We start from the raw sequence: 27,641 nt of genomic DNA on the forward strand, positions 1-27,641 counted from the left end.
GGGCCTTCACAAACCTTGATGTTTGGGGCTTGGAACAAAGGGCGCTCAATCTGCTGAACGGTGGGCATGATGTGGGAGGCACAGAAGCCGGGCCGAGGGGCTCCTGCAGCCGGTGGTGGTGCTGAGGGGCTTCAAGGTCCCAGTGCAGAATCTCAGGGGCAGTGGGAAGGGCACTCCGTGAAAGCCAGCCTCTGGGTCCCTGCACTTGCACGTGCTTGGCAGGTGTGGGCGGGTTTGTGCCTTACCCCTTCCGTCTGTCTGACTTGTTTCTCTCTCCCAGGATCAGTCTCTCACTCCTTTGTGTCTCCTTCTCCCTCTGTCCTTGTTCTGCTCCAGCTTCCCACTCTCATTGTCTCTGCCTCTGCTCCAACCCCACTCCTTTATTTCTGTCTCTCCTTTAATTGGCCCTAATTTAGAGCTAAAACCTATTATTCATAGGTTAATTGGTTGAATAAAAATGTAACTTTCCCGTTCATAATTTAAAGACTGGGACGTGGAACAATATGCATTTTTCACTTAAACACTAATTTAACTGCAATTTAGTCTCTATCACCCTTGGTCGAGCTCTTCCACCCTTTGAATCCATGTCCATGAACACAGAATTGCCCCTCTGTACCCGGTGTGAGCCCATGGGCTGAGGTAGTGGTCTCAGGTTCTGTTCCGCTAGCATGTTGGCCTTGGGAGTCTATAATGTCTATTGGGGAACATGGGGCTCCGACAGAGGTGAGACCCTCAGCCCACACTGCTTCCTCCTCTCCAGACTCCAGACTTGAGCATCCAGACTGGCAGGAAGGGGTGGAGATGGGGTGGAATGGCCCCAGTTTACAGATGGGCTGGCTGTATTCCCCGACCCTCCGAGCTGTTCTGGGAGTTTGGGCGCCGAAGGGGAGCTGTCCAGCCCACAGGCTCCAGAGATCGCACACATGGGCAGAGGAGAACCAAAGGGAAGTACAATAATAAGAATAAGAACAGCAATAGTATTAGCAAATTCTTACCAAGAGCCAGACGTTTTTATGAGCACTTTAAAATGTTTAACTCACATAATCCTCGTGACAACTTTGAAATAAGCAATACGATCCTCATTTTACAGAATGGTAAACTGAAGCACAGCGTGTGGTTACCAGATAAAATACAGAATGGCCAGTTATTGAATTCCAGAGAAGCAGTGAATAATGTGTTAGTGAAGTATGCCCCAAATATTGGATAGGACATACTTCTGCTAAAATATTATTCATTGCTTCTCTGAAATTCAAATTTAACTAGGAGTCCTGTGATTTTATTGGCTAAATCTGGCAACCCTAACACAGAGAGGTAAAGAAACTTGCTCAAGGTCACAGGACTGTTAAGTGACAGAGCCAGGATTCAAACCCAGTATGGCTCCAGAGGTGAGTCCTTAATTACCCCATGTTGCTACCTCTGTGATCCCTGCCCACCCCCCTTCTCTTTATCTAGGTGTCTCCATTTCACGGGCTCGGCTTCAGTCCTGAGGAGTCCAACTTGGACCTCCCTTCCCTAGATGCTGCCAGCTTTCTGCTGTGCCTGCTCCTTAGCCACACTCTCTGTACCTTCCAGAAGCGTAATTGGGTATCATTCCATTAAAATCCATTTATTCATCCCTTAGGTATTGAACACCTACTGTGTACAATATTCTCTGCCAAAGTAGCTTTGGCTACCAGATTCATTCTGGTATAGTCCCTGAAAGCTCTTCTTCTAGATACCTCCAACACAACCCCAAGGGGGGGGGGTTGATACGCTCCAGGCACTGTTACACAGCCATTTTCAATGGGGTATCTTCAAACCTTGTCCTCATATCTGTTGTCTGCTCCAGGCAAGTGACTGCCCCAAGGGTAATCCCTAGGCTAGGTAGGATGGGAGGGCCATGCTTTTGGGAGGGGGGCAGACAGGGGAGTGTCTGGGCCCCTGAGGGCCTCTCAGTTTGCCACCCAGGACTGCTCCGTCATGAAACCTTTCCAAAGAGACGTCCCCAACCTTATCTTATTCCCCACCCCACAGGTACTACTTTCCATGCCAACGCTGGCTGGCTGTGGAGGAGGATGATGGCCAGCTGTCCCGGGAGCTACTGCCAGTGGACGAGTCCTATGTGCTGCCAAGCCAGGATGAGGAGGGTGGGGGAGGGGGTGACAGCAACCCCCTCAACAACCTGGCCCTGGAGCAGAAAGGTTTCCTAAACTAGAGCTGGTTCTTCCCTCCAGCATCCTTCCCTTCTGCCTCTCCCCCATCCTCGGTCTCCATCTTCCCTTTCCCTGTGGGCTCTGGGCAACTCCTCCTCTGGCAGTGTCCATTACTGCCTTCTCATTCCTCCTTGGCAAGAGTGGGGAGGTGACATGTTCCCACATGTCTAGCATAAGGCTCGGTGTAAAGTACATGGCTTAGCACGGAGTTACTGTCAGGAATGGAGTGAAATGGGATTGGATAGGATAGAATAGAATTAGAATTAGAATAGAATAGAATAGGGCGCCTGGGTGGCTCAGTCGTTAAGCGTCTGCCTTCGGCTCAGGTCATGATCCCAGGATCCTGGGATCGAGTCCCACATCGGGCTCCCTGCTCGGCGGGAAGCCTGCTTCTCCCTCCCCCACTCCCCCTGCTTATGTTCCCTCTTTCGCTGTGTCTCTCTCTGTCAAATAAATAAATAAAATCTTAAAAAAAAAAAAATAGAATAGGATAGAATAGAATAGAATAGAATAGAATAGAATAGAATAGAATAGAATAGAATAGAATAGAATAGAATAGTTGTAGCTAGCTCTGATTTAGTTTTGTGTCCTCCCCTCCAGGCACATTATAAGCTCTCAATACATTTTTGTCAAGGGAAAGAATGAACTTTCAAGAATTCTAAGATGCTTCCCTTCCTTGAAACTTGCATCCCTAAAACTCCTCCCAACCTGGAGAAGTCAGACCAGGCTCCTGGCTGATGAGCCCCTCTCCCCTAAGCATCCTACACCTCTGTTGACTGAGAGCTTCCTGTGTGACCTGGAGGTGGGGGAGACCTCACCTCTGCCTTGAGGAAGTTTCCAGACTAAAGGCAACTGCAGAACAACACATGCTGCAAGTAAAGCAATTCATAGAAATGGTCAACATGAATGTAGATACGTACTCAGTATTTTTTCTCCCTCCTCCCTCCGTGGGAGGGGCAACCTACCACTCACTTCTCCACACTCCTCTCCCGGCAGACAAATCTACCACATTCTCAGTGACCGTAAAAACTGGGGACAAGAAGAACGCGGGCACAGATGCCAATGTCTTCATCACACTCTTTGGCACACAAGACAACACTGGTAAGTAAGCAATGCAGGGCCGAGGCTCACCCACATTCCTCCCCTAGGAGATAAGGAGAGTCAGCAGAACTTTCCAAGGAAATCCTGGTCACGCCTGTTTTGCAAGAATTCCCCTTTATTGTTTTACTTTATTTTACTGTGGGAAGAACACTTAACATGAGATCTATCCTCTTAACAAATTTTAAATGTATAATGCATCACTGTTGACTATAGATAGAGGTTGTACAGCAGATCTCTGGAGCTCATTAATCTTACTAAACTGAAAGTACGCTTGTTGATTAATAACTCCCCATCTTCTCCTCTCCCCAGCTCCTGGTAACCACCATTCCAGTCTTTGATTTTATGAATTTGACTATTTTGGATACTTTGTGTAAGAGGGATCATGCTATAGTTGTCTTTCTGTGCCTGGCTTATTTCACTCAGTGTAATGTCCTCAAGGACCATCCACATTGTTGCATATTGGAGAACTTCCTTCTTTTTTAAGGCCGAATAGTATTCCATTATATGGATATATCACAGTTTTTTCTATCTGCTCATCAGTTAATGGACAGTTAGGTTTTTTCCACATCTTAGCTATTGTTAATAGTGCTGTGATGAACACAGGAGTGCTAATATCTTTTCCAGATCCTGATTTCAATTCTTTTGGATATATACCCAGAAGTGGGATTGCTGGATCATATGGTAGTTCTATTTTTAATTTTTTTAGGCTCTTTCGTACTATTTTCCATAGCAACTACACCATTTTGCATTCCCACCAACTGTGTACGAGGGTTCCAGTTTCTTCACATCCTCACCAATTGCTGTCTTTTGATTTTTGATGGTAGCCATCCTGATAGGTGTGAGATGAGATCTCGTTGTGGTTCTGATTTGCATTTCCCTGAAGCTTGGTGACAATGAACATTTTGTTCATATACTGTTGGCCATTTGTATGTCTTCTTTGGAGAAATGTCCATTTAAGTCCTTAGCGCATTTTTAAAAATGGGGTTATTAGCTCTTTGTTATTGAATTGTAGGATATTGTGGTAATGAAACCCTTATCAGAATACAGTTTGCAAATATTTTCTCCCATTCTGTAAGTTGCTTTTTCATTCTGTTGATTGTTTCCTTTGTTGTGCAGCAACTTTTTAGTTTGATTCAATCCCACTTGTTTTACTTTTGTTGCCTAATGCTTTTGATGTCATATCCATGAAATCATTGTGAAGACCGATGTCATGAAGCTTTTCTCCTGTTTTCTTCTATGAGTTTTACAGTTTCAAGTCTTATGTTTAAATCTGTAATCCATTTTGAGTTGACTTTTGTGTATGGTGGAAGATAAGTGTCCACATTAATTCCAGTTTTCTCAGCACTGTTTATGGAAGAGACTGACCTTTTCCTGTTGTGTATTCTTGCATGCCTCACACACTTGACAGATTACATGCAACCAGCCCTATTGGAGAAAGACAGTTTCCTTTTTCTTAAAAATCTCCATGTGAGGGGCGCCTGCATGGCTCAGTTGGTTAGCATCCAACTGTTAATTTCGGCTCAGGTCATGATTTCAGGGTCTGCGGTTGAGTCCGCGTTGGGCTCCACACTCAGCAGGGAGTCTGCTGGAGACTCTCTCCCCCACTGCCCCTTCCCCCACTTGCACTCTCTCTCCCTTTCTCTCTCTCTCTCAAATAAATAAATAAATCTTTAAAAAAAAAAAAATCTCCACATGAGGTGACTTGTCTACCTGGATTGTGAACTTTGGTTCTTTTAGAGATTCTTCCTAAATCTTACTAAGTCAGTCCTATTGCACTCCAGGGGGCAGAGAGCCCCCGGTCCTCTCTCCTGTCCTCATTGCTATGTCTACCACCCTAGAAGTATTTGGAAGCCATATGAATCATCTTCCCTTCAGTGTCCTCTCCTTAGGTAATGGTGCCGGATCCTTTGGTCATTCTTGCTCTAGGCCTTTCCAAAACTCTACCATTTCCTGGGACCTTCCTGGAGGCATCACTCTGTTTACCTTTTGAAACCATAGTGAAGGGCCTCCCAGTCCAAACAGTGACTGGTCTGTTCTCTATGACTTCTGCCAGCTTTCTCCTTCTGTTCAAGGATGTCCCTGATGCCCCAGGGAGCATGGGGAGGGTGGTTTTGTCACTGGCTTCCTCCCCATGTAGAGAAACATGAGGAGTGTGGAAACAGAGCTGACACTGACTTAGGGCCCCACCACTCTCTCCTGGGGTCTTGAATAAGACCTCTTGGTGTGTCTCCTGTTCTTTAGGTACAAACTGGAAATAAAAATACATACCTTGAAGATTAATTACAAAGCTCAATAAAAAGACACCACCCCCCACTTGCTAAATATGCACTAAATATGCAAAGGTGCCTGTTGGATAGTACTTGCAAGGTCTAAATTTTGTGAAAGTCAGAAAAATTTGGTCATTATGAGGAGGGACTAAAAGGGGCAGTCAGACTAGATTTGAAGGTCTCAGGCCCAGCCAGTCATGTGGGGACCATTTGGTTGGCAGGAATGACCCTCCTGAAATCCTCCAAGACCAACAGCGACAAGTTTGAAAGGGACAGCATCGAAATCTTCACAGTGGAGACGCTGGACCTGGGAGATCTGTGGAAAGTCAGGATTGGTCATGATAACACAGGTCTGGCTTCCCTCCCCCTCTGTCCTTACAGGTCCCTGTGGGTGTCTGGGAAAGAATGTGCAGGAAACTTGGATGTCATCTGCCTTCCATGGTGACACAGCTTCCTCAGTCCCTTCCTCAGTCCCTGGCTGCACACAGAGATTCTGGTCTAATTGGCCCCTGAGGTGGGGCCTGGACCCCAGTGATTTCCCCAAACCCCTACCATCAGTTATTTCTTTGTATGGCCACATTTGAGAATCCCCAGTCTAGCTCAGTGGTTCTCTGACTTCAGTGAGCAACAGAGCCACCTTGCGGGTTTGTTAAACATAGATTTCTGGGCCTCACCCACACAGGCGTTGATTCAGTAGGTCTAGGGTGGGGCCCGAGCATTTATATTTCTCACACATGATGCTGAGGCTGCTGGACTCTGCTTTGAGAACTACTGATCTAGTCAGTTCTTCCCAGAACCCAGTGACACTACAGCCAAAATTTGGTCTCTCTTAGTAAAGTGGGACTTGTTTTCTTGGTCTTTTCACTAAGTATTTTAAGCCTAAGGAAGGAGGCACTCTTGCTGGCCCCTGGGATGGAGAGACAGAGTTCTCTGCTCAGCTCCCACTTCCTCTTTAAGCCCAATCACTTATCTTTCCAGGGAAGACCATCAGTCCTTCACAAATTTCCCTTCCCTACATGCACCCCAACCGGAAGCCAGGGAGCTCAGACTGTCATCCTTGCCGCTGGGTGGAATTATGAAATCCTTGTTAACACAGGCTCTCTCTGGCATCTCTGAGCTCCCTCTTTAGAGTGTCTTCCACCCTGGACAGTGTGCTTGCTGTCACCTGTCACCTCTTCTCCAGGCTCCTGTGCTCTTGCTAATTTCACTGACAGCAGCCTGGAGTGTGACCCAGCTTCAGCCTTCAGCTGGGTGTACATCTGAACAGGAGTCATTCTAGCAAAGCTGTCGGCGACAGGAATGGCTTGTGCGTGGTACAGCCATACAAGTCAACCATGGGGCGGGGGAGAAAGTTTGGAGTCCCTGACCTTGCCCACAGTGACCCATGTGTGTGGAGCTCCTTGGTGGGTTCTGTGTCTCCTTCTCTCCAGGCAAGGCTCCAGGCTGGTTTGTAGACTGGGTAGAGGTGGATGCCCCATCTCTTGGAAAGTGCATGACATTCCCCTGTGGCCGCTGGCTGGCGAAGAATGAGGACGATGGAGCCATCGTCAGGGACCTCTTCCACGCAGAGCTGCAGACGAGGCTGTACACACCATGTAGGAAGCGCGTGCGGCAAGGCTGGCCCTCCTCCCACACCCCGTCGCCCACCACTCCAACTTGGCCCCAGCCCCTCCTCCAGCCCTGACCTGGGCCAGGCCCCACCTTGGAGATTTGGGTCTCTCGCTCCTCTCCCAAATTCCCTGGGCCCTTTGTGGGCTGTGGGCAGCATCTTGGATCCAGGGTATGGAAATATGGGACTTAGTCCAGGCTCCACCCCAAACCAGCTGGTGACAACAGGCAGAGAGCCTGACCTCTCTGGGGCTCGGTTTCCTTGTAAGACCCCAAAGGGAAGAAAGATAAAAGTCTAAACTGTGAGAGGTCATTATCAGCCAGCCCCATCACCCATCTTCAGTCTAGTCAGTAATAGGACAAAGAAATCACCGCTATCAGATTTTATCCTGACTGGGGGGAAAAAAGAACTTGAAAAGATGATCAATGTAATTCCTTTTACCAGCTAAAGGAAAGGAGGAAGGGGAACAATTTGGTCAAGTTCTGACATTTCCTTTCCAGTGTTATCAGAAAGTATGTATTCAATGTTTATTTGCATGTTTGGTACATACTAGGTGCTGGGAATCAAGCTGGAATCAACCAAACTATAAAAATCTGCCTGAATATGCTAACATCAGAACCAAACCCACAGAATACAGTTTTTTTCCTAACCAAATAATTAGCTATACCAAAAGATTTCCCCAAACAGCTCACAATTACACAGTATGAATCAGTGATTTATTTTATTTTATTTATTTTTTTTTTTTTGCCTAAAGCAATTCAACTGGAAAAGACCTGATCCATCAAGCTATTTTCTGGTCAAAAGCCCAAAAGAAAGTGACATTTCCCTCCAGTAAAATCTCTGCATATACAAAGCAAACCCTGGCTCTAGCCACTGCCCCCAGGAGCCGCCTCCGGTCTGGGACAGACACACTGACCTGACAGCAGTGCTGGGCTGGACACTTCCTGACACAAGTAGCCATTTCTCTCTTCATGCCCTCGGACGGGCCTTGCTCTGATCTGTATGGCCTGACCTTGAGTATATTCAGTTCTAGCCTGATACAAAAGCAAGCCCATTTGCCCTTGGTCTTAGACTCACATTTATCCATCCATCAATCAAGTAATCAATAAAATGAAGTAGAGGTTTGCCTTTCGGACTGGAGAGCGATGCAGGCACCTTCAAAGGGCGGTTTTCACCAGGCAGGTGCCCAGAGGGGAGGATCTGCTGCTCAGAACCTGTTTTCTTGTTTGGGAAAGGTCTTGAGGGCCCAAAGCCAGGAAGCTCCAGGAGCTGGGGAGCTTTGGAGTGGTGGCCAGGTGTCATTCTCAGGCCCAGGAGTGGTGGCCAGGTGTCATTCTCAGGCCTAGAAGGCTTAGAACTAGATTTGGCAGTTCATCAAGGCTGCCCAATACACGTGAATCCAGAAGAACAGAGCAAGATGGCTCTGCTTCCGGACCGACTGAAATGTGCTGCCTGCACAGGAAAGGTGGTCCATTAGGAAAGGGACCATTGTGATGGTCTGAACTTATAGGCACCACATAGCGTGAAGCCTTAAAGGTCAGAATCATGCCACGTTAGGGCTGAGAGGCACCTCAGCCTTAAGCCTGTGATCTGAGAATTGCTGGTATCAAAGCCAGGGCGGGGGAGGGTGTCTCAGGGCCGCTGGTGGGGGAAGGGAAACGATGAGAGGGAACAGCTCCCCAGTTCATGCCATCCACAGTAGCTCCTCGGCTTTAAAAAGTCAAGTTTTTTTTTTTCCTGAACATTCTTCCTAAAGGTATTTTTAAGAATTGCACAAAAATATTCCACTGAAAATTAATTTCAGTTAAACCATCTGAAAACCAAATTCTGTTAAGCCCTCTCATTTTATAGACAAAGAAAAAGGCCCAGAGAAGTACATCCATTTGCCCAAGGACACACAGCTCCTCAATGGCAGAGGCAGAACTAGAGACCAGGGAACACATCGGAGGCCAGGCCTAGAGCGATGAGGGACGAACGGTGGGCTCTTTCTGCGTAGATATTTCCAGGGCTTCTCCCACTGCCAGCTAGTCTCAGGAAAGCTCAAGTCCATTGCAATCTTCTCTGCTCAAGGCCTCCTGGGCCTTAGACCATGGACACACCCAAGAGGACGCCAAGGAAGTTGCCTCCATTATTGCGATGGCCTGTGTTTTTCCTTAACCTTGGTGACGGCCCTGTCCAGGCCACTGTGGGGACTGCGGTCACCTCCCTAGGCCAAAGGCCCTGGCACTTGTAGGGTAGGAGCAGTACTCACCTCCAGTTCAGGACAACAGCACCCCTAGAGGTTGACCACATAGGATTTAGGGGTCAGACAAGCCGGGGCTCAAGTTAGAGTTCTGCCTCTGAGCAGCCATATGACCTGGGGCAAGTTACTTTACCTCTCTGAGCCTTGCTTGCTTTCCTCATCTCTAAAGTATAATGATACCTCCTCCACAGGTCATTGTGAAGGCGGTAGGTGAGGAAGGTAGAACGCTCAGTAGAGAGTCTGGCCAGGGCGAGTGCTCAACGAATGGCAAGTACCATTCCTATAGGTCTTACAACTGCAGTTCGACCACAGAGTGACCGTTGTAATAAACCAATGAAAAGAAAATTCATTTGCTTTGGAGCGAAGTTGGAGAAGGTTAGGGCCACCTATGAGAAGGTGACTTTTAATGTGATCCCTTTTGAGCTTGAGACCACAGGATAGGGTGGATTTTTACTTACACTGTTTTTCTGGGTTTTTAATATTTTTTTTATTATTGTGACTTAGGGTGTGTGTATATATATATGTATACATATATATATACACTTTTATATACATATGCAACAAATAAGTGTCACAAAAAATGTTTACTCTTACTATGTGTGATGCCCACATAGATGATATTTTTTTATTCAATTCTATTTAATTCCATATATTTTTAAAAATCCTGGTGACTACCCAAGAAATTTATTTTACAACCTGCTAATGGATCTCAATCTGTAATTAGCCACACACTCTTAAACTGCTGGTCTCAAGCTCCGGTGTAAAGTCTGAGTTAAATATTTAGATCACTAGAACCCATCCCATGGAGAATCTGAAGAGAGGTTGGGAATCTGTATGTTTAATAAGCACCCAAAGAGTTTCTGAGGTGAAGGGTCCTCAGCACCCAGTGGGCAATGCTGGACTCTACCCATGCTGACAGCCACCCAACAGGAAGCCACTTGCCGACAGTACTGATGAGTCGGCCTCCCTTTTAAGGAGTCCACAAGGTCACCCCCCACCCCAGCATCCAACCCAACAAGGGCCAGGTGTGTTATGGAGGGCTTGGGAGGGCAGGCCAGCATGGAGCAAATGAGGGCAAGAAGAGAAATGTTTCTCACCCTGTAAACCGCTGATCCGATTGGTCCGTTGCCCCCTGAGATATAACCCTCCTGTTTATAGTCTCTACAGCTAAGGACCATGGTGAGGACACTTTACAGAAGAGGAAACTGAGGCTCCTAAGTGACTTGCCCAGGTCACACAGAAAGCCAAGGTAGAGCCCAGGCTTTCAGCCAAACTGCTGGACTAGCTCTGTGATGGGAGAGGCACAGAGACCCTGGTCTGAGGTGACAGGGGCTTACTGTGGGCACTAGGTGTGACAGGACACTGCCTCCCCTCTCCCCCTGCACCTGCAGTTGCTAAGCAACCATGTGAAGAAGATCCAGGTCCCTGGGCAGCAGCTCCCCGTGACGGGGCCCCGGGGCGGTGGTGCCGGTGAAGAACTTGATCTTGTCCACGTCTGTTTTCTGTTCTCACCTCCCCTCTGACTTCACCCTCTGTCCGCCCTCAGTTGTCCCTTATGAGATCACCCTGTACACCAGCGACGTCTTCGGCGCCGGGACGGACGCCAACATCTTCATCGTCATCTATGGCTGTGACGCAGTGTGCACCCAGCAGAAGTACCTGTGCACTAACAAGAGAGAGCAGAAGCTGTTCTTTGAGAGGAAGTCAGCCTCCCGCTTCATTATGGAGGTATGCGGGCTCCGCAGGCTGCCGGGGGAGCCAGCACTGGGAGGTGGGGGGGCACCAGAAGATGGGGGGTGGAAGAGCCGTGCGTCCAGAGGCACCCTAATGGGCTGCTGTTGGTAAGGAAGCCAGGTGGTTCATCCAGCCTCACTGGGCCTCACTCAGTACATCTGAGTCACCAGGAGGACGGGGCACCTCACCTGCCCCACCGGGACTAGTATCAGGATCTAAGGTGACAATGAGTGGACAGGGCTTGGGGAAGATAGAGGCACAATTCCGGTTCCACTGGGGCCAACTCCAGTGCTAGCAACAACACACATGTAGCCCTGGGGAGAGCCAGGCTTCCAGACAGCCCGTATGTGGCCCAGCTCCCCTTCTGGCCTGGGGGCTTGCTTGTTCCATGTTTACTATAGGTGTAGATCACAGCACCTGGGCATCCTGTGCACTTCAGCTGAGTGTCTCCCCTGTGCACTCCATTGTGTGCTGGGTTGGGTGGGAGAGACAAGAGAAGGGGAGGACCCAGACTCTGCCTGTAAGGGGCTTGCAGTCCAGCTGGAGAACCCCGAACCTCCATATAAGGCTAATGAGAGAGTCTGGTCATCCTTAGAATAACTGATCCTTTGGGTAAGAAGGCACCGCCATAGGGCTTTATCCGTTAACTCACTTAACCCCCATGGCAAGTCTGTGCTGTAGTTATCCCTGCTTAAAGATGGGGAAACTGAGGACGGGGTGTTGAGTAGCTTGCATAAATTCACACAGCTAGGGTGTAGTGGAAGCAGGATTCAAACCCAGGAGAACTGGCTCAGAATATGTGCTCTTAGCCCCTGGACACTAGCCCTTGGTGATGAGGGCAAGTAAGGGATTGATTGAGCATGGGATGGGTACTCAGAGAAAGAAGAAGGCTCCCTGGAGGTGATGACTTTGAGCTGGGCTGAATGCGACTATAAGCAGGGACAAGAAGGGGAGGCGTTCCTAGCAAGGGGAACATTGTGGCCAAGGGCCAGAGGTGGAAATAAACACAGCATGTGGTATGAGGTTTGGCCAGATGGACAGCGGGAGAGTGACATGATGGGCAGAGGACTGGCTGAAGCAAGACTTAGAGGGGACAGCTCTGAAGGAAAAGAGCTGGATGTCTCAGGAGCCTGGACTCTGCAGATAGTGGGGACCTTTGGAGAAGTGCCCCTTATCTTCTGATGGGAAACAAAGTCCAGAACCCCTTCCTTCTTCCCCGGCCAGTATCCATACTGGGGGACTCCCTGCTCCATCCCCCACCTTCTCTGGGAGCAGTCAGCACTGTGGGAAGGTCGTCACCTTGGTGGCATCTTTAACAAGGAAAATTCAAGGGTGATTCATTCATCCACACACAGCAGCAGCTCATCCGCCCAGGATGGCATGGTATGTCAGTGGGGGGCTGGGATTACACCTCAGCATGAATTCCATGGAGATTTATCAATGAAATGCCCGCTAATCGGCAGCTATAATTTGACGGTAATTTGTTGCTAGGTTTTTTCTTTTTCCTTTTCAAATCTCTCTGGCTGCTGGGGGAGCGTGAGAGTTTGGAAACAATTGAAAAAGCTTTGTGTCCCTGTCTCTCCATGTCTCTTTTCTGACCGATCTTCAGGTGAGACATAGAGCACCGGATCACAGGCACATGACCCCACGTTCTGGTTCCGGTTCTGGCTCAGACACAAACTCACGAGCAAGCCACTCCCTCTCTCTGTGGCTTTGTCCTAAGACACAGGGAATGGCTAGGAAAATAGCAATCATAACTAATATTTATTCTACACTTTCCTTGTGCCTGCCCTGTTCTGAGCGTGGCGTCCTCATCACCATCCCCAGAACTGGTGGTATGATTACTGCTTCTTCCAGCTGAACTGGCAGGGTTAGGAAACTTGCTCAGGACATCATAATTAACAAAGGGCAGAGCCAAGATTTAGACTCAAGCAGTTCAATTCCAAGACCTTCTCTGCTTAGCTCTTCACCTCTTGGGAGAATACTAGGGTTTCCTCTGATTCCGAGTCTCTCCCTGAGGCCCACCATCTGTGGCTAGCTGTCCCCTAGTGGCCTCCTTGCTCACTGAGGGTCACTGCCGAGACGGCCACATGACATGGCATGCCTGACCAAGTGGCTGGATGATTCAGGCTCCAGAAGTATCACTGAAGCCCAGGTCCACACATCTCAAACTTCAGAGATGGGATGGGGAAGGAGGAGAAGAGGCCCCTGGGTAGAGGGAGACCCAGGTGAATCTTTAGTCCTCAATGCAGCCAACAGCTCAGTGTCCACAGGTGGACATTCTGTGGGCAGAGGGTTTCCTCCATAGCTTCTGTGCCTCTCCCACTATGAGGGAATGGGACATCATTAAAAATGTCCAGAGCACTAATGTCAGCCTGAGGTCACCAATCTGTGTTTAGTGATCAGACTGCCCCTCGGGGGCTCACAGGGGACAGCACTTCTGTGGTGAAGCGAGGGTGAGCTGGCTGGTAGGGAGCGGGGAAGGGACCAGTGCTCCAGAAGGGGCCATTCCAGCAATGTGGTGCCATGCTGGTCACCTGGAAGGAGAGATTAGTTGACAGAAAGAACCATGGCTGGGATCTTAGACCTTGACGTGACCTCAGGGGACTACCCTGCCCATGCCTCTGCCTTCCGTTGAGTAAGACTTGTTCTTCCCCATTTTATTGAGAAGCAAGTTGAAGCCTGGAAGGTCAAGTGCCTTGCCTCAGGTTATATGGGTCGTAGGTCCAACTGGGAAGGCTGAGGGTGGGGATGGGAGTGGGGGGACGTTCCTCAAGCAGTGCTGATGGGCCTGCCCTTGGCTGCCCACTGTGGTGGGTGTGCGGGGAAGAAGGAACCCAGGAGTTGGAAGCTATTCCGTTTCATTCAGAGGTCACTTCCGTCTGTGGTTCTAGAGGCTTTGCATTTGATGAATGGCTTCATCTATCATTCAGATGCCATTCACTCATCACAGGCCTCACCCACCTAACCCACAGCTGACTGCTGTCTCCTAGCACCGAGAACTTGCCCCTGCCAGCCAGGCGGCCAGCTCTGCAGAGAGGTTGCAAAAGTGCTGGGGCAGGGGGCAGGGGTGCCATGGGATGCTATTAAGTGCCTGTCATAAAGAGATTTGACTTCTTTGAGGTGGTCAAGAAGGCTTCCCTGAGAAAGCGATCCTTGATCTGAGACCTGAATGGTGAAGTTGAGGTTTAGGTAAAGAAGAAGAAAGTGGAGGGGCAGGGGGAGCCTGTGCAAAGGCCCTGTGGCAAGAGAATGTCAAGTTTGAGGGACGAATTTGAGGGATATAGAAGAGGGGTGGTTGGAGATAGAGGGGCACTTAGGGGCCAAGAAGAAGGTCAGGCTGGCAAGACAGGGCATTGGCGGAACCAGAACTCATCTTCTGATACCCAGGTCGGTTCTCAAGCCAGGAATGAGCTGCCACAATGGTAAGTAATGGAAGACAGAGAGGTGGGCTCCACCATGAAAAGGGGGGACAGTGTCCCAGAGGTTGATTGAACTGAGTTCTGGAGTCTAGGCTGGTTTTAAGTGGGGAGAGAAGAAGGGAAGCCTGAGCATGGCATGCGTAGAGGAGAGTAGGTGCTAGCTCAGCCGGACAGGGGGGACATGGTGGGAGAAAGTGGCCCCTGGACATTCAAAGGGACTCAAGAGCAGATGCCCTAGGGAGGCAGGATATTGCTGAGGTTGTACTCTCCTGGACCTTTCAGTTCCCACCTGGTGCCTTTTCTCCTTTCCACAGTTAGAAGACGTGGGAGAAGTCATTGAGAAAATTCGGATTGGCCATGACAATACGGGCATAAATCCTGGGTGGCACTGCTCCCACGTGGACATCCGCAGGCTCCTCCCAGATAAAGATGTGAGTTCCTGACTCATCTGTCCTGCTATTTCTTTTGCCGCTTTCCAGAAGAGATTCAAGGCTGACTCCTGATAAGAAACTGCAGCCTTAGGGGTGCCTGGGTGGCTCAGTCAGCTAAGCATCAGACTCCTGATTTCAGCTCAGGTCATGATCTCAGGGTTGTGAGATCGAGCCCCTTGTCAGGCTCCACGCTCAGCAGGGAGTCTGCTTGAGATTCTCTTTCTCCCTCTGCCCCTACCCCTGCTCGCTCATGCTCTCTCTCTCAAATAAATAAAAATAAGTCTTTAAAAAACAAAAGAAAAGAAAAAGAACCCGCAGCCTTATTAAGTTGAGGTAAAATCTGAGGACAGTTCACCCAGTTTACTCAAAGTGTAGGAACCAGCTCAGGTCCAAGGCAGAATCTTTTAGAACCTCACGTAGGGGGTCAAGGAGGAGGGTCTGGGCCACCCTATCTCTGCTCCCCACCCCCAGGACCACACTGCTAGTGAGTGACCAAGCATGCCCTTCCTGCTGCTCAAGGTCAACTCACAGAAAGAAATCCAGTGGAACAACTTGGCAAACATTCTGAAGCCACAGAATTCTAAACATGGAAGGCAGGTCTCAGGAGTGGCTGGGGTTGAGTGATTTGAGAGTAATTTTAAAATACTGAGCCCCTCCTCTTACCCACAGAATCTGAGTCTGTGGGATGGGGTTCCGATATCTATTTTTAAGTGACCCTGGGGGACCCTGCCTTCAAGAGCCAACCCCTGATGCGGTTGTTGAAGTCCTTGAGTAAGACTGAATCTGCTGGAATTGGGGCAGAGCCTGGCCTCTGCTGCAGCTTTTGCATTATCTGCGGGGCTCCATGACCCTTGTCCTTGGTCCCCATGAGTGTTGACGTGCTGATGAACCACTGAAGTCGGAAGGGTCCACACAAAGGACTAATTTTCCTCTTGCCTCCTCACCCCAGGGCACAGAGACCTTGACTTTCCCTTGTGATCGATGGCTTGCCACATCAGAGGACGACAAGAAGACCATTCGAGAACTGGTCCCTTATGACATCTTCACTGAGAAATACATGAGAGATGGGTCCTTAAGACAAGTCTACAAGGAAGTAGAGGAACCTCTGGACAGTAAGTGTGGCACCCTCCTCACAGCAGCAGCCCCCCACCCCTTGTCGGGTACCTGCCTCGTGCCAGGCCGAGTGTTTGCACCTAGGACGCAGGGTCTGTTATTAACTCCAGTCAATAGAGGGGGCACCTGAGGCCCATAGTGGGGGCCTAACCTGCCCATGTTCACACAGCTGATAAACGGCAGGCTGTCCTTCCCTGGCCTGACAGCGGGACACACCGTACCCACGTGCATGTTCTCCAGTGCCTGGATTCTCCTGGTCCTTGGGGGCCTCCCTCTTCTTCGCTGACTCAGCTACTCCTCTGCAGGGCTCGGTCCTCTCTGCTCCCGCAGGATCCAACTGTCTCTACTATGTTTGAACCAAGAAGCATCCCAGACTCGTGTGTAGCTGGAGCTTTGCACAGGGCTTGGGTGCAGTCTCAGAACATCCAGGGCCATGGCTTTCTTTTCTCTAAGTGTAGTTACCTATGCCCGTTCCTCACGCGGGGTTCTCTGCAGGATCTGCATCAGCCTGACCACACCCTCCGTGCGCTTTTCCCTTTGCTTGTGGACCATTCTCTTCTCTTCTTATTGCTCTGCCTGGGGCTGAGTGCTGTTTTCCTCTCTCATGCCAAGTGGTATTCCTCACACTCTGTCCTCAGCCTTCTCTTCTCCTTTCTTTTTACGTTGCGTGTGTGCTTTCCTCCTGGACCATGGGGACAGTCACACCTCTTTTTTGACCAGCAATGCCATTGTCCCATCAATCCTCAGGTTATTCAGTCAGCCCTGAATGAGCTTTAGTTGTGCCAAAAGTCAAATTCACTTGCAAAAAACAGGCTTTCCACCACTGATGATACACGAAAGAATACCATGGATCCCTCCATAGGGGGCAGTCTGCACAGATCAGAGATGCTCTGAGAGCTTGGAGATCCAACTCCCATTTGTTGTGTTGCATCCCTTCTTGGAAAAAAAAGAGAGTAAAATCCAAGATTCCAGGCCCCATATGGAACCGGGGGGTGTAAACCAGCTATAGCTCTAACATTTTCCTTCATCTCGGTTGCCACTTGCTTAGAGATAAAAACAAGTGTCGCCTCCGTAATGTGCCTTCCCCTACCCAAATCCCTTTGCTATTAAGTCTAGGGGGAACATTCCCTTTTCTACTTGGATCCCAGAGGACACCCCAGAAAGCTGTCCCAGCGGCCCACTTGGGCTGTTCTGTATTAATAACATGCCACAAACCCACTCCTGCCTGGCGATGTTTCTAGGGAAACATCTTTCCACTGAGAGCTGTGTGGCTTGGGTGGGACAGGGAGGGAGGAGGATCCAGAAATAGCCGGATTTGTCTGCACCACTGCATTGCTCAGCACCCAGAAGCTGAATCAGTTTTCCATTCCCCAAGGCCTGGAAAGAGCAGTGGGGGGTGAAGGAGGGGGAGAAGGAGGGCCATTCAGCCACAGCCCCTGGTGACACAGCGCCCCACTCTGGGGCAAGGGCTCCTAGAAAAGGTCCTACATCAGTGTGGAGCAGGGCTGAACGTACAGCCAGGAAGTGACTGGGGAGAAAACATGCAAGGGAGGACAGTCCATTGTTGTGTCTAAACTGTGACAAGATTCCTAATGTCACCTCCTGTCAGTATGAGCCAGACAGATCTGGGTAATGTTGACTCTTAAACACCAAAGAGGAGATTTTATTTATTAATGCAACACACGAAAGGCTGACAGATGTTGCACTGAGCTGAGCGAGGCAGGGGTGTAGGGCAGTGTGACTAGTCCTGTTTCCTGGCCTGGGTGCGGACAGGCCCCTGAGAGCAGACTCACAGGGCACCGTGGAGTTCTGCAGAGCAGAGTGCTGGGCAGGGAGGGTGGGTGGGGAGAAGGTTTGGAAAGGGGCTTGCAGAGTTCAGGTTTGCAGGTGAGTTTGTGACATCTAGTCAAGGTGGACATGTCCCCTAGGTGACAGGGCAGTGGATCCAGAGCACAGGAGGGAACTGGGTTGGAGATACAGACTTGGGGAACTCACGGAGTCCACGCCAGGGTGTGCAGGAGGGGAACTGAGGGAAGTGGACAGAACCAGGCATCTGAGGGGCGGGAAGAAGATTAGGAACCCATAAAGCTGCTCCAGAAGGAGCGACCAGAGAGGCAGATGGAGAGCAGGAGAGAATAGCGCTGTGGAGTCCAAGGGAAAAAGAGGAAAATAATAGGAACCACGCGGTGGGTGTGAACACGTTCCATAACCGTGGGTCTGAGCAACTCACGTCACCTTCCTTTTCTCGATTTAATTAAATGTGGTCTGAGCCCACTTGTAAGGGTTGGGAAGAAAGTCCATCTCAGTCACGACAAGGAGGGAGAATCTCTCTTTCTGGGTTTCATGAGAATCGTGAGCCTCACAGGAGGGGCCTGGCCCTTAGTTCAGGGGGGGTACCACGGACACCTGTGTCCTCCCGCCACATGGTGACAGGGGCTGCTGGCTGTCCACGGACACACAGGCCTCATTTCTCTCGGTGGCCAAAAACATTTCAGCTTCCTCCTGAGACTCGCTCTTTGGCCACGAGGCCTCCTTGCTTCAAGTTGCCAGATAACCCCGCAGCCATCTCCCTCTAGGGGCTCTGAGTACAGGTCCCTGCCAGCCCAGGGGACTCCCAAGCCCTCGCCCGCCTCGCAGGCTGGGGACACGAACCTTCCTCCTGGTCTGGCCGCTCCCGCCCTTCACCTCACAGCCACAATTTCCATCCCTCTCCTTGGGGATTATCCAGCGAAGTCCCCTCTTCTTGGCCTGAAATGCCAAAGCTCTTGGGACAGAGGCATATGGAGAGGAGACAAAGAATTCTTAGCCTTGTAAAAATGCACGGCTCGCCTTTCCGCCTGGGGTGGAGGTTGGAAAAGGAGATACCTTATTCTTCCTTGATGAGCCCACAGCAGCAAAACAAAGACAAGACCGCGTTTGTTTTTATTTTCCTTAATAATTTTTAATAACTGTCACACCAGCATTCACAGAACCCTTGCCACAGGCCACAGCGGGTGAAGGAGAGGGTGGTGGTCACTGGGGGGCAGGTGCCGCATGGCACCTGCTGAAGAATAAATAAAAATAAGGACATGGACACTATGCGGAAGCTATACTTTCAAAAAAATACCTGATTTTTTTTCCGAAGACCATTTAGAAGCAACTGGTGTGGGCCCTGGGCACCCCCAAACGGGAAGGCATATTATTGTCGCATGTCAGGGCAGGTAGATGTAGTGACCACAGCACACATACATGTTGGGCCGTCTCCTGCCTCTCCCCGCACCCCCCCCCCCCCCCCCCCCCCCGAAGCGCAGGCAGCTAGATGGGTGGATGGTTTGAGAGCTGCTGGGAGAAGCCTCCATCCTCCAGGTCTTAGAGGCCACCCGTGTCCAGATCGGGTGGGCAGACATCCCCTGCCCCCCCGCCGGTGAATCCTTGCAGATTTGTAGCAGAATGTGCACAAGTGAACAAATGAAAGGCAGATGCTAATTCCTCCTCGGGGCCCCAGGCCAGAAGCTTAATACCTCCTACAAATCCAGTTCCCTCCATCCTAAAGCAATGCCATTCTTTTCTTCCCTATGTCTGTCCATCTGTCTGTCCGTCGGTCTGACTACCCGCCCAGTTGTGCTGTACTCGGTGCAGATCTTCACAGGAAATGTTCCCGGGGCAGGGACCGACGCCAAGGTCTACATCACCATCTATGGAGATCTGGGGGACACCGGGGAGCGGTACCTTGGCAAGTCAGAGAACCGTACCAACAAGTTCGAGAAAGGAACGGTACGTGGGGCACACAGAGTTTACCCCTTCCCCTCCCCTCCTGGGTCCAGTGGTCTGGGGTCAGCTCCTCTTGGTGCCAGAGGCTGTCCGTGAACCTTGTGCGGTGTCATGCTCCCTCGTGTGGGCATTTACCCTTGGCGCTTCCCCCTGCAGAGTGGCTGGTCCCCTCTCTGAGCCTGTGCGTGGGCCCTGGGTCCTGATCTGGGGTGGAGGTAGAGCAGAAGGTGGGGCTTGTCTGAGGCCTGTTTGAACCCCAGGTTGCTGGCTGTCTGGGGGGTCAGGGGAAGTCATCATCAGAAAAGTCAGCTCACTGTGGGCGGGTCACCAGAGTGGCAGGAACTGCCCCATCTCCGGGGCTGGAGGCCTGCTCCTACCATCAGCTCCTGATCTGGTTGACCCTCTCTGGATTTGGTTTCCTCATCTATAAAATGAGGAGCCTGATGTGAATGGGCTAAGCTGTGCTGAGCAGAGCTCTGGGCAGCACTGAGGCCCATGGGAGCCGCGGAGGGATCAGAGGAGCAGGCAAGTACCCCATTGCCCCAACTGGAGTCCACTTGGACCTGGACTATCTATTGGGGTGCCAAGAAAAGCCTCTGTTAGGCAAAGGGCTGTGACATACTGTGGTTTTAGGAAAAGGAAGGCATCTGTCCCAACTTCCTACCTAGCAGCTTGGCTTCCCTCTCCCACTGTGGCTCAGTGGTCTCCGGCGCCCTTTCTGCCTCACCCCCTTCATTCAGCCTCAGCCTCTTTCCCTCTCTGTTCACTGAAATCTGCCAGAATTCCCCACAGGCCAGGCTGTAGCTTCAGGGTGATCAGAGCAAGGTAACCCGATCTGTGGTCTTGCCCATGGCCATGCACACGTGGGGGTTTCCTGCATTGACCAGTGGGTATTTGGCAGGGGTCTCCTTAAGCCCCACCCTCAGCTAGGTGTGAGCCTTGGCACAGAAACATTTGCTACTTGGGAGAAGGAAATTCACTCTGGGGCAAGGATAGCCGCGGCATCTAAGCAGGTCTGCAGCTGGCTGGTGACCCATGAGCCAGGCCATCTGGAAGGAGTCCCAGCCTGGCCTCGAGGTCCCGGGGGAGTCAGGCCCTGGGGCGCCCATTCATTTGTTCCATCATCCAGATAGGAACTATTTACCTTTAGCCTTGGTTTACTGCTTCTGAAGTGGGAATAGCAGTGTGATGGCTACTGAGGCCCCTGGGCTGACAAACAGGACAAGAGATGGAAGAACACTTTGTATCAGGGAGAAATAATTTCACACACATGCACGCACGCGCGCGTGCGTGCGTACATGAGATGTTAATTGTTTGCTGCACTTATAAGGTAGCTAAGAAGAGGCCTAACCATTTTGGACAAAATGGAATGCAAAGAGGTAAAGTGACTCATGTGGTGTCCCCGACTCTATGCTGGGGACATGATTATCAAGCTCACTCACATATGCTGGGATGTGGCAGTGTCATTCAGGAGTCAGACCTGTGGCTGGGGCCAGACCACCTGAGTTCACATCCTGGCTCTGACACTGACTAGCTGTGTGGTCTTGGGCAAGTTACTTAACATCTCTGTGTCTCAGTTTCTTCCACCATAAGAGAAGTTCACTGAATTAAAACATCTGAACTGCTTAGCTCTTCGTTAGTGCTGAATGTTGTTGAGGATGGGAGAGCTCACTTTCCCCTGCCTTCAGTGGTGCCTGGGTGGACACGTGGAGAACGCACTGTAAGACAGCAGCGTGCTGACAGATCCATGTTTCTTTGTGGCCAGATCCACGGAGCCAGGCTGTAGGCACAGCAAATATCTGTAGAGCACATTAATGAATGAACTTATAAATGAAAGCCATGCAATCCATTCCCTTCTGGGCTCAGAGTCAGATTTTTTCTCTCTTAGCTATTGTTACATCATAAGGAAAACCTTTGCCCTGTTCTGTTACCCATCCCTTTCTCTTCCTTCCCTCCTATCAAGAGCTAGAGCTACTTCTGGTTTACTCATGGATGGTTTATGTGACTTTAAGTTCACTGCTGAGCATCTAGCGGCTTCCATTTCTCTGACCATTTCCTCCAAAATACAGAAGTGCCTGTTGCCACCCTCCCCCCATGAGCACCCACCCACCCACTTCCAGCCCAAAGCCAGGTCTTGGAGATTCTCCCTTCTGCACGGCTCCTAGATCAGCCCTGTCAGCTCCTGAGCCCTTCCTTAGCTGACCTGGCTTATTGAACCACCTGGGCTCCCTGCTCTATCCGCCCCCGCCGCCGGGGCCTCCTCATTTCACCTATCCAAAGCTGACAGTCATGCAGCCTACAGGGGCTCTCCACGATCCCAGATCTGGCCTGAGCCCTTTGCAGGATTCACGACCTTTCGTGTCCCACCCGGCCAATCTGTGTGGAGTGTCCACCACAGAATGCACAGTGGAGTACCTTGGAAATCTTTCGATGTCAGGATATTCAAGTGTAGATGGAACTGGCTCGTCCTTCGTAACCACCACACACACGACATTCTACACACAATATCGCCAAGCTTACTTAGCCATTCCCCAAGCACTGGACAGCAGGTGGCTCCCAGCTTTCCACTGTAAAAATTATCCTGCAGTAAAAATCCTTGTGCACATAAAAAGGCATCCCCTCAGGACAGAAGCAAAGAAGTGGGATTGCTGGGTCATAAGCTGTGCCTGTTTTTGCCCTAGTGATCTTAGCCACTTGTCAGAGTGCTGTGTCCTGCCCAGTCAGCTGTGCACAGCTCACCTGCAGTCTCCTCCACCCACAGACCGACCTGCCTGGGGGCCAAAAGGCCCAGCCACCGCATCCTTAGCTTCATGCCACCACCTGAAGAGTCTTCCCAGCCCTGCCTCTAGTCCACGGACAGGTGGCTGCTTCTGCACATGGGCCGTAATTACCCACCTCCTCCTCCCCCTGCCCTGGGCTGGGAGGCCCTCAGGAGGGGCAAAGGCTTCCTCATCGTATTTATGTCTGGGTTCCCAGCACTCTGTAGCGATTCAGCACATCTTCCATCGTCTGGAAGAAAAGTGCTGTAACTCAGAACCACCAGCCTCTATTCTCCTGCCCTAGGCTCCTGCCGGCCACATTCAGCCTGTGTTTTAACCGCACCTCACCCAAGGCCTAAAACGCTACATCTCACTGAGCAATCCCAAAAGAATCCAAGCACCTGGGAGGGTCACAACCCTTTACTGAAGGGATAATCAGGGACCTAGAGGGCCTTACATCACACCCCACAGAAAACCTACCTGCACCTGCATTTCAGATGGTGTCCCTGAGCTCTCCCCGGCCTGGCCTCCATCAGAGCCTCTCCCTGCTCTCTCCTCTCCCTGGCCTGGTCCAGTGGCTCCTCTGAAGGCCTCCCAGCTTACCCCTGGGTGTTTCAAGCCCCCTCCCGTTCCTCCCTCCAGCCTCCCACCTGAACTCATGCTGACACTCAACATAACCAAGGACATCCAGGTACCAGGACCAGGCTGAGCGCCCTTGTCTGCCCCATACCCACTCACATTCCATCTTCCGGACATCCACAAGGTGTACCCCGGGAGGAACAGGCCTGCAAAACGGGGCCATTGTGAAAGGGAGGCCGCGGAATACCCAACACTTCGGGTTAGGGACTTGTGCCTTGAGGGCTCCCAGCTAGGAAAGTCTGTTCAGCCCAACAGCTGAGGGGGGTAGAAGGTACCGGACAGTCAGGGTTGCAGTGGGCGGAGGTGGGGCACACCCCCATCCAGTCCCCACATCTGGACTCCCCAGGCGGACACGTTCATCATCGAGGCTGCTGACCTGGGTGTCATCTACAAGATCAAGCTCCGCCACGACAACACCAAGTGGTGTGCAGACTGGTATGTGGAGAAGGTGGAGATCTGGAATGACACCAACGAGGACGAGTTCCTGTTCCTGTGCGGGCGCTGGCTGTCCCTGAAGAAGGAAGACGGGCGGCTCGAGAGGCTCTTCTACGAGAAGGTGCAGGGAAGGCAGTGGCGGTGCGGGGTGGGGGGACTTGGCTCAGCCACGGCTCGCCCCCATCCTCGTGCCTCGTGCTCTGGCAGGAGGTGCCAGAGCTGTAGTGGGTGGGGCGGGGCTCTTCCGGGCAGGAGTACACGGGGGACCAGAGCAGCAACTGCAGTAGCCCCGCTGACTTCTGGGAGATCGCCCTGAGCTCCAAGATGGCCGACGTGGACATCGCCACAGTGACGGGGCCCATGGTGGGCTACGCGCAGGAGGGCCCGGGTAAGCCAGGCGGGGAGCTCAGAGGAGGAGGGGCAGGCGCCCCCACATGTGTTTAAGCAATTCTCGGGCAGGCCGTGCGTTTGCCCCGCCATCATCTGCCTTCTACCTAATGCTTTATAATTCACACAGACCGCCTGTTTCCATCCCCACAACAACCTGCAAGGGCAGCCGTCAGCCCTGTTGCAGAAGGGGGAACAAAGGCTAAGAGAAGTTAGGGGAATGATGCCCTTAATCCACTGACCCCCCACCAGGAGGGCATCATGGTATACTCTACCCTCGCCCAGACTCACAGGATATAGATTCAGCCCCGAGTGCCTGGGACAGTTCTCATCAGACAGAAATCAACAGCAACAGTGAGGATCCCCTTGCATGTCAGTAGAGCATCACATGGAAGACTTCAGCCACGCAGACTTAAGGCACAGTGTGTGATGTGGTGAGGAAGGGGGAAAAGTCCTAAGATGGCTTCATGGGATTTAAGTTCCATTTCTGGTTCTCACAAGAATATATGTAGCCTTCGACAAGTCACTCTTTTGGCCTCAATTCTTCCCTCCTCCATAAAACAATATTGTAATGCCCCGACAAGCTCATTTTTCCAACCAGATTTTTGAGATAAAGCAGTTCTGTGTTTGTTTATCTGACATTTAAGGCCACCGCCTATCTGTTCAGCTGTCTTAAGTATAGAGCGTGACAACCACTCTATTCCCCTCCAGGAGACCACGTTGGGGGCGGGGGGTGTCTCTGGGGCTGGGCAGAGAGAGTCAATCATTTTATATTCTACCTTTTCACTCTGTGAATAAATGACAGGACCCACAAGAAAGTGCTTCTCCTGAATTAAGCACTATGATCAACTGTGAAAGGCCAAGGAAGCCTCCTGTAAAGATGAAATAAGGCTGTAGGCAGGTGCAGAATTACAATGCTGGTAATTCCAGCCAGGAAGGGCTAGTTTGGAAACTTTCAGAGAGATACAAATTGCACAACCTATAACCATATTACCTATAACCTATACCAGAGCATTGTCTCCCAAGATATTGAGGAAGATGATCCCAGAAAAGGGTTTCCAATTTGTATCGGTAACTGTAAGTGACCGAGACAAGATAGCGGCTTAAACAAATGAGGGATTTTTCCTTTCTCTCACATAAAAGTTCAAAGGTAGGCAACTGGGACTGATACAGCAGGTTCCAGTGAAGTCAGGGACTTCCATCCTAAAGGTTGTCCATGGTTCCTAGATGACTGCTGGAGCTCCAGCCATCGCATCCACATTCCAAGCAGAACGAATGGAAGGATAAGGGGCAAAAGGGTGCTCCTCCCAGCTGAGTCAGAAATGTCCCCGGAAACCCACCCAACAATATCTGCTTACATTTTATGAAGCACCCCTAGCTGCAAGAAGAATGGATATTTGCTGGGCAATTAGAACTCTGCGCTGCACTACCCGAGCAAGGTTTTATACTGATTAATCTGGTCTGTTTTAGAAATGGATGCCTTCTAGAGCTTTCATTTACCATGTTATACATATAATACTATTTTATTTTTCTTCCCCAAATTCCTACTTTCCGTGAGACCTTGTTTCTTCCAACCTTATTTTTGCTGACTACAGAAAGGCTATTGGTTTTGCTCTACTTCACATGGGAGTGCTAGGTGCAACTGAGATCATTGGTCAGCAGGGCTTTTAGAAGTGGCAAGGATGCTCTTTTAGGATGATCTTCACTTGGGTGATAACGATCTCTCATTCCCTGGAGAGTAGATGCTCACCATAGATCATTCACCAGTCTGGAAAGTTCTGTTTCACTTTGTCCCAGAGGCAGGGAGCTGAGATCTGTGCTCTCCAAAAGTCATTTCCAAGTCTATGAGCCTACCCGTGTCCACTTGGTCCCATAATCTCTTGCAGTGATTCCCTACCATGTGTCGGTCACCACCGGGAAGCACAAGGATGCGGCCACCGACAGCCGGGCCTTCATCTTACTCATTGGGGAGGATGATGAGCGCAGTAACCGCATCTGGCTGGACTTCCCCCGGGGGAAGAAGGGCTTCAGCTGTGGCTCCGTGGAGGAGTTCTATGTTGCAGGCTTGGATGTGGGCATCATCAAGAAAATAGAGGTGCTGGCCCCCAGGTGCTGGGATGGTGCCCACCCCCAGGGAAGGAAGGAGCTGACCAGGACATAGCAGGTGGAGGTGTAGAGGGCAGGCAGAGTAACTGAGTTGGAACCCCACCTCAGACCAGGTCATGAGGGAAGGTCCCCTGGCCTCTGCCATCAACTAGGTGACCTTGAATGAGCCACTGCCCTGCCAGGTCTCCGTTTTCCACCCACCTAATGGGGATGCCTGGTGTGTTAGTTTTCTGTTGCTATGTAACAAATTACCACAAACTTAGCGTAAGATCACATAGATATATTATTTCCCAGTTTCCCGGGTCAGGAGTCCAGATGTAAGTTAGCTGGGTCCTCTTCCAAGGTCTCACTGGGCTGAAATCAAGTTGCTGCTAGGGCTGTGGTCTCCTCTGAGGCTGGGGGTCCTCTTCCGAGGTCACTGGTCTTTGGCAGAATCCATTTCCTTGCAGTTGTAAGACTGGGGCCGCCAATTCCCAGAGGCTGCAGGCCTCCCCTGTCATGTGACCTTCTCCACAACATGGCTGTTTTGTCAAGGCCAATAAGACATGATCTCTTCTGCTTCAAATCTCTCTGACTTCTCCCATCTCTGACATCTGGACCCTCTCTTAAAGGGCTTGCCTGATTAGGTGAGGCCCACCCAGAATAATCTTTTGATGAACTCAAAATCATCTGATTAGAGACGTCTATTTCATCTGCAAAACCTCCTCACCTCCATGGGAGGGACCTGGGTCATGGTGCGCAGAGCATATTAGGAGGAAGCACTGAGGAAGGAGGGTGCAGAACAGGGAAGGGGAGGCTGAGTGGCGAGGGCTTCCTTCCCAGTTTTACCCAGACCCTCACGGCCCTGGTGTGTCCCCTCCCAGCTGGGCCACGATGGGGCCTCCCCCGAGAGCTGCTGGCTGGTGGAGGAGCTCTGTCTGGCTGTGCCTACCCAGGGTACCAAGTACACGTTGCGCTGCAACTGCTGGCTTGCCAAGGACCGAGGCGACGGTGTCACCTCCCGCGTCTTCGACCTCCTGGATGCCATGGTGGTGAATATTGGGAAGAAGGTATAGAGAGGGGCCTGGGTGTGCATATGTCATGGCGAGGGCTGTGCAGGGTGTGGGGGGAGAGCAGAAGTGAGGGAAGCAGGCGACTCATCGCTGGGCCACTGGCAGGGGCTGCAACCTGGTATACCAGCCAGACACACTTTGCTAAGAGCCAAGAGACTCGAGTCTCTTTGGGTCTGCTGCTATGTGACCTCGGCCAAATCGCCTTGGTCTTCTCATACAGTCCATGGAAATAATGCTTTCCATCCTGTTCCAGGTAAGATCTTGATGAGAACAAATGAAATCATGAACAGTCTATGAAGAGTTTTGCAAGCTCTGCGTAGATGTGCAGAGTTGGGTTTTTTTGTTGTTTTTTTTTTTCTCTAAAGTCTCCCTCAACACCCAAGGACAGTGGTGGGGCAAGAT

General features: G+C 50.8%; 1 protein-coding gene across 1 annotated transcript in view; it reads left to right on the forward strand.

Moving 5' to 3' along the window:
* LOXHD1 (lipoxygenase homology domains 1) overlaps positions 1–27,641 on the forward strand; it is a 149,195-nt gene that overhangs the window by 93,248 nt on the left and 28,306 nt on the right. Inside the window, exons 22-32 of the mRNA XM_034995710.1 lie at positions 2,014–2,180; positions 3,189–3,293; positions 5,782–5,910; positions 6,991–7,155; positions 10,958–11,139; positions 14,882–14,998; positions 15,948–16,110; positions 19,710–19,864; positions 23,606–23,815; positions 23,947–24,082; positions 25,968–26,176. Of these exons, the coding sequence (XP_034851601.1) occupies positions 2,014–2,180; positions 3,189–3,293; positions 5,782–5,910; positions 6,991–7,155; positions 10,958–11,139; positions 14,882–14,998; positions 15,948–16,110; positions 19,710–19,864; positions 23,606–23,815; positions 23,947–24,082; positions 25,968–26,176 (1,738 nt within the window). The remainder of the gene's footprint in view (positions 1–2,013; positions 2,181–3,188; positions 3,294–5,781; positions 5,911–6,990; positions 7,156–10,957; positions 11,140–14,881; positions 14,999–15,947; positions 16,111–19,709; positions 19,865–23,605; positions 23,816–23,946; positions 24,083–25,967; positions 26,177–27,641) is intronic.

This window comes from Mirounga leonina, unplaced genomic scaffold, assembly GCF_011800145.1.
Source record: "Mirounga leonina isolate KUSES-001 unplaced genomic scaffold, KU_Mleo_1.0 Mir_93, whole genome shotgun sequence".
In the NCBI taxonomy this organism is placed as follows: domain Eukaryota; kingdom Metazoa; phylum Chordata; class Mammalia; order Carnivora; family Phocidae; genus Mirounga; species Mirounga leonina.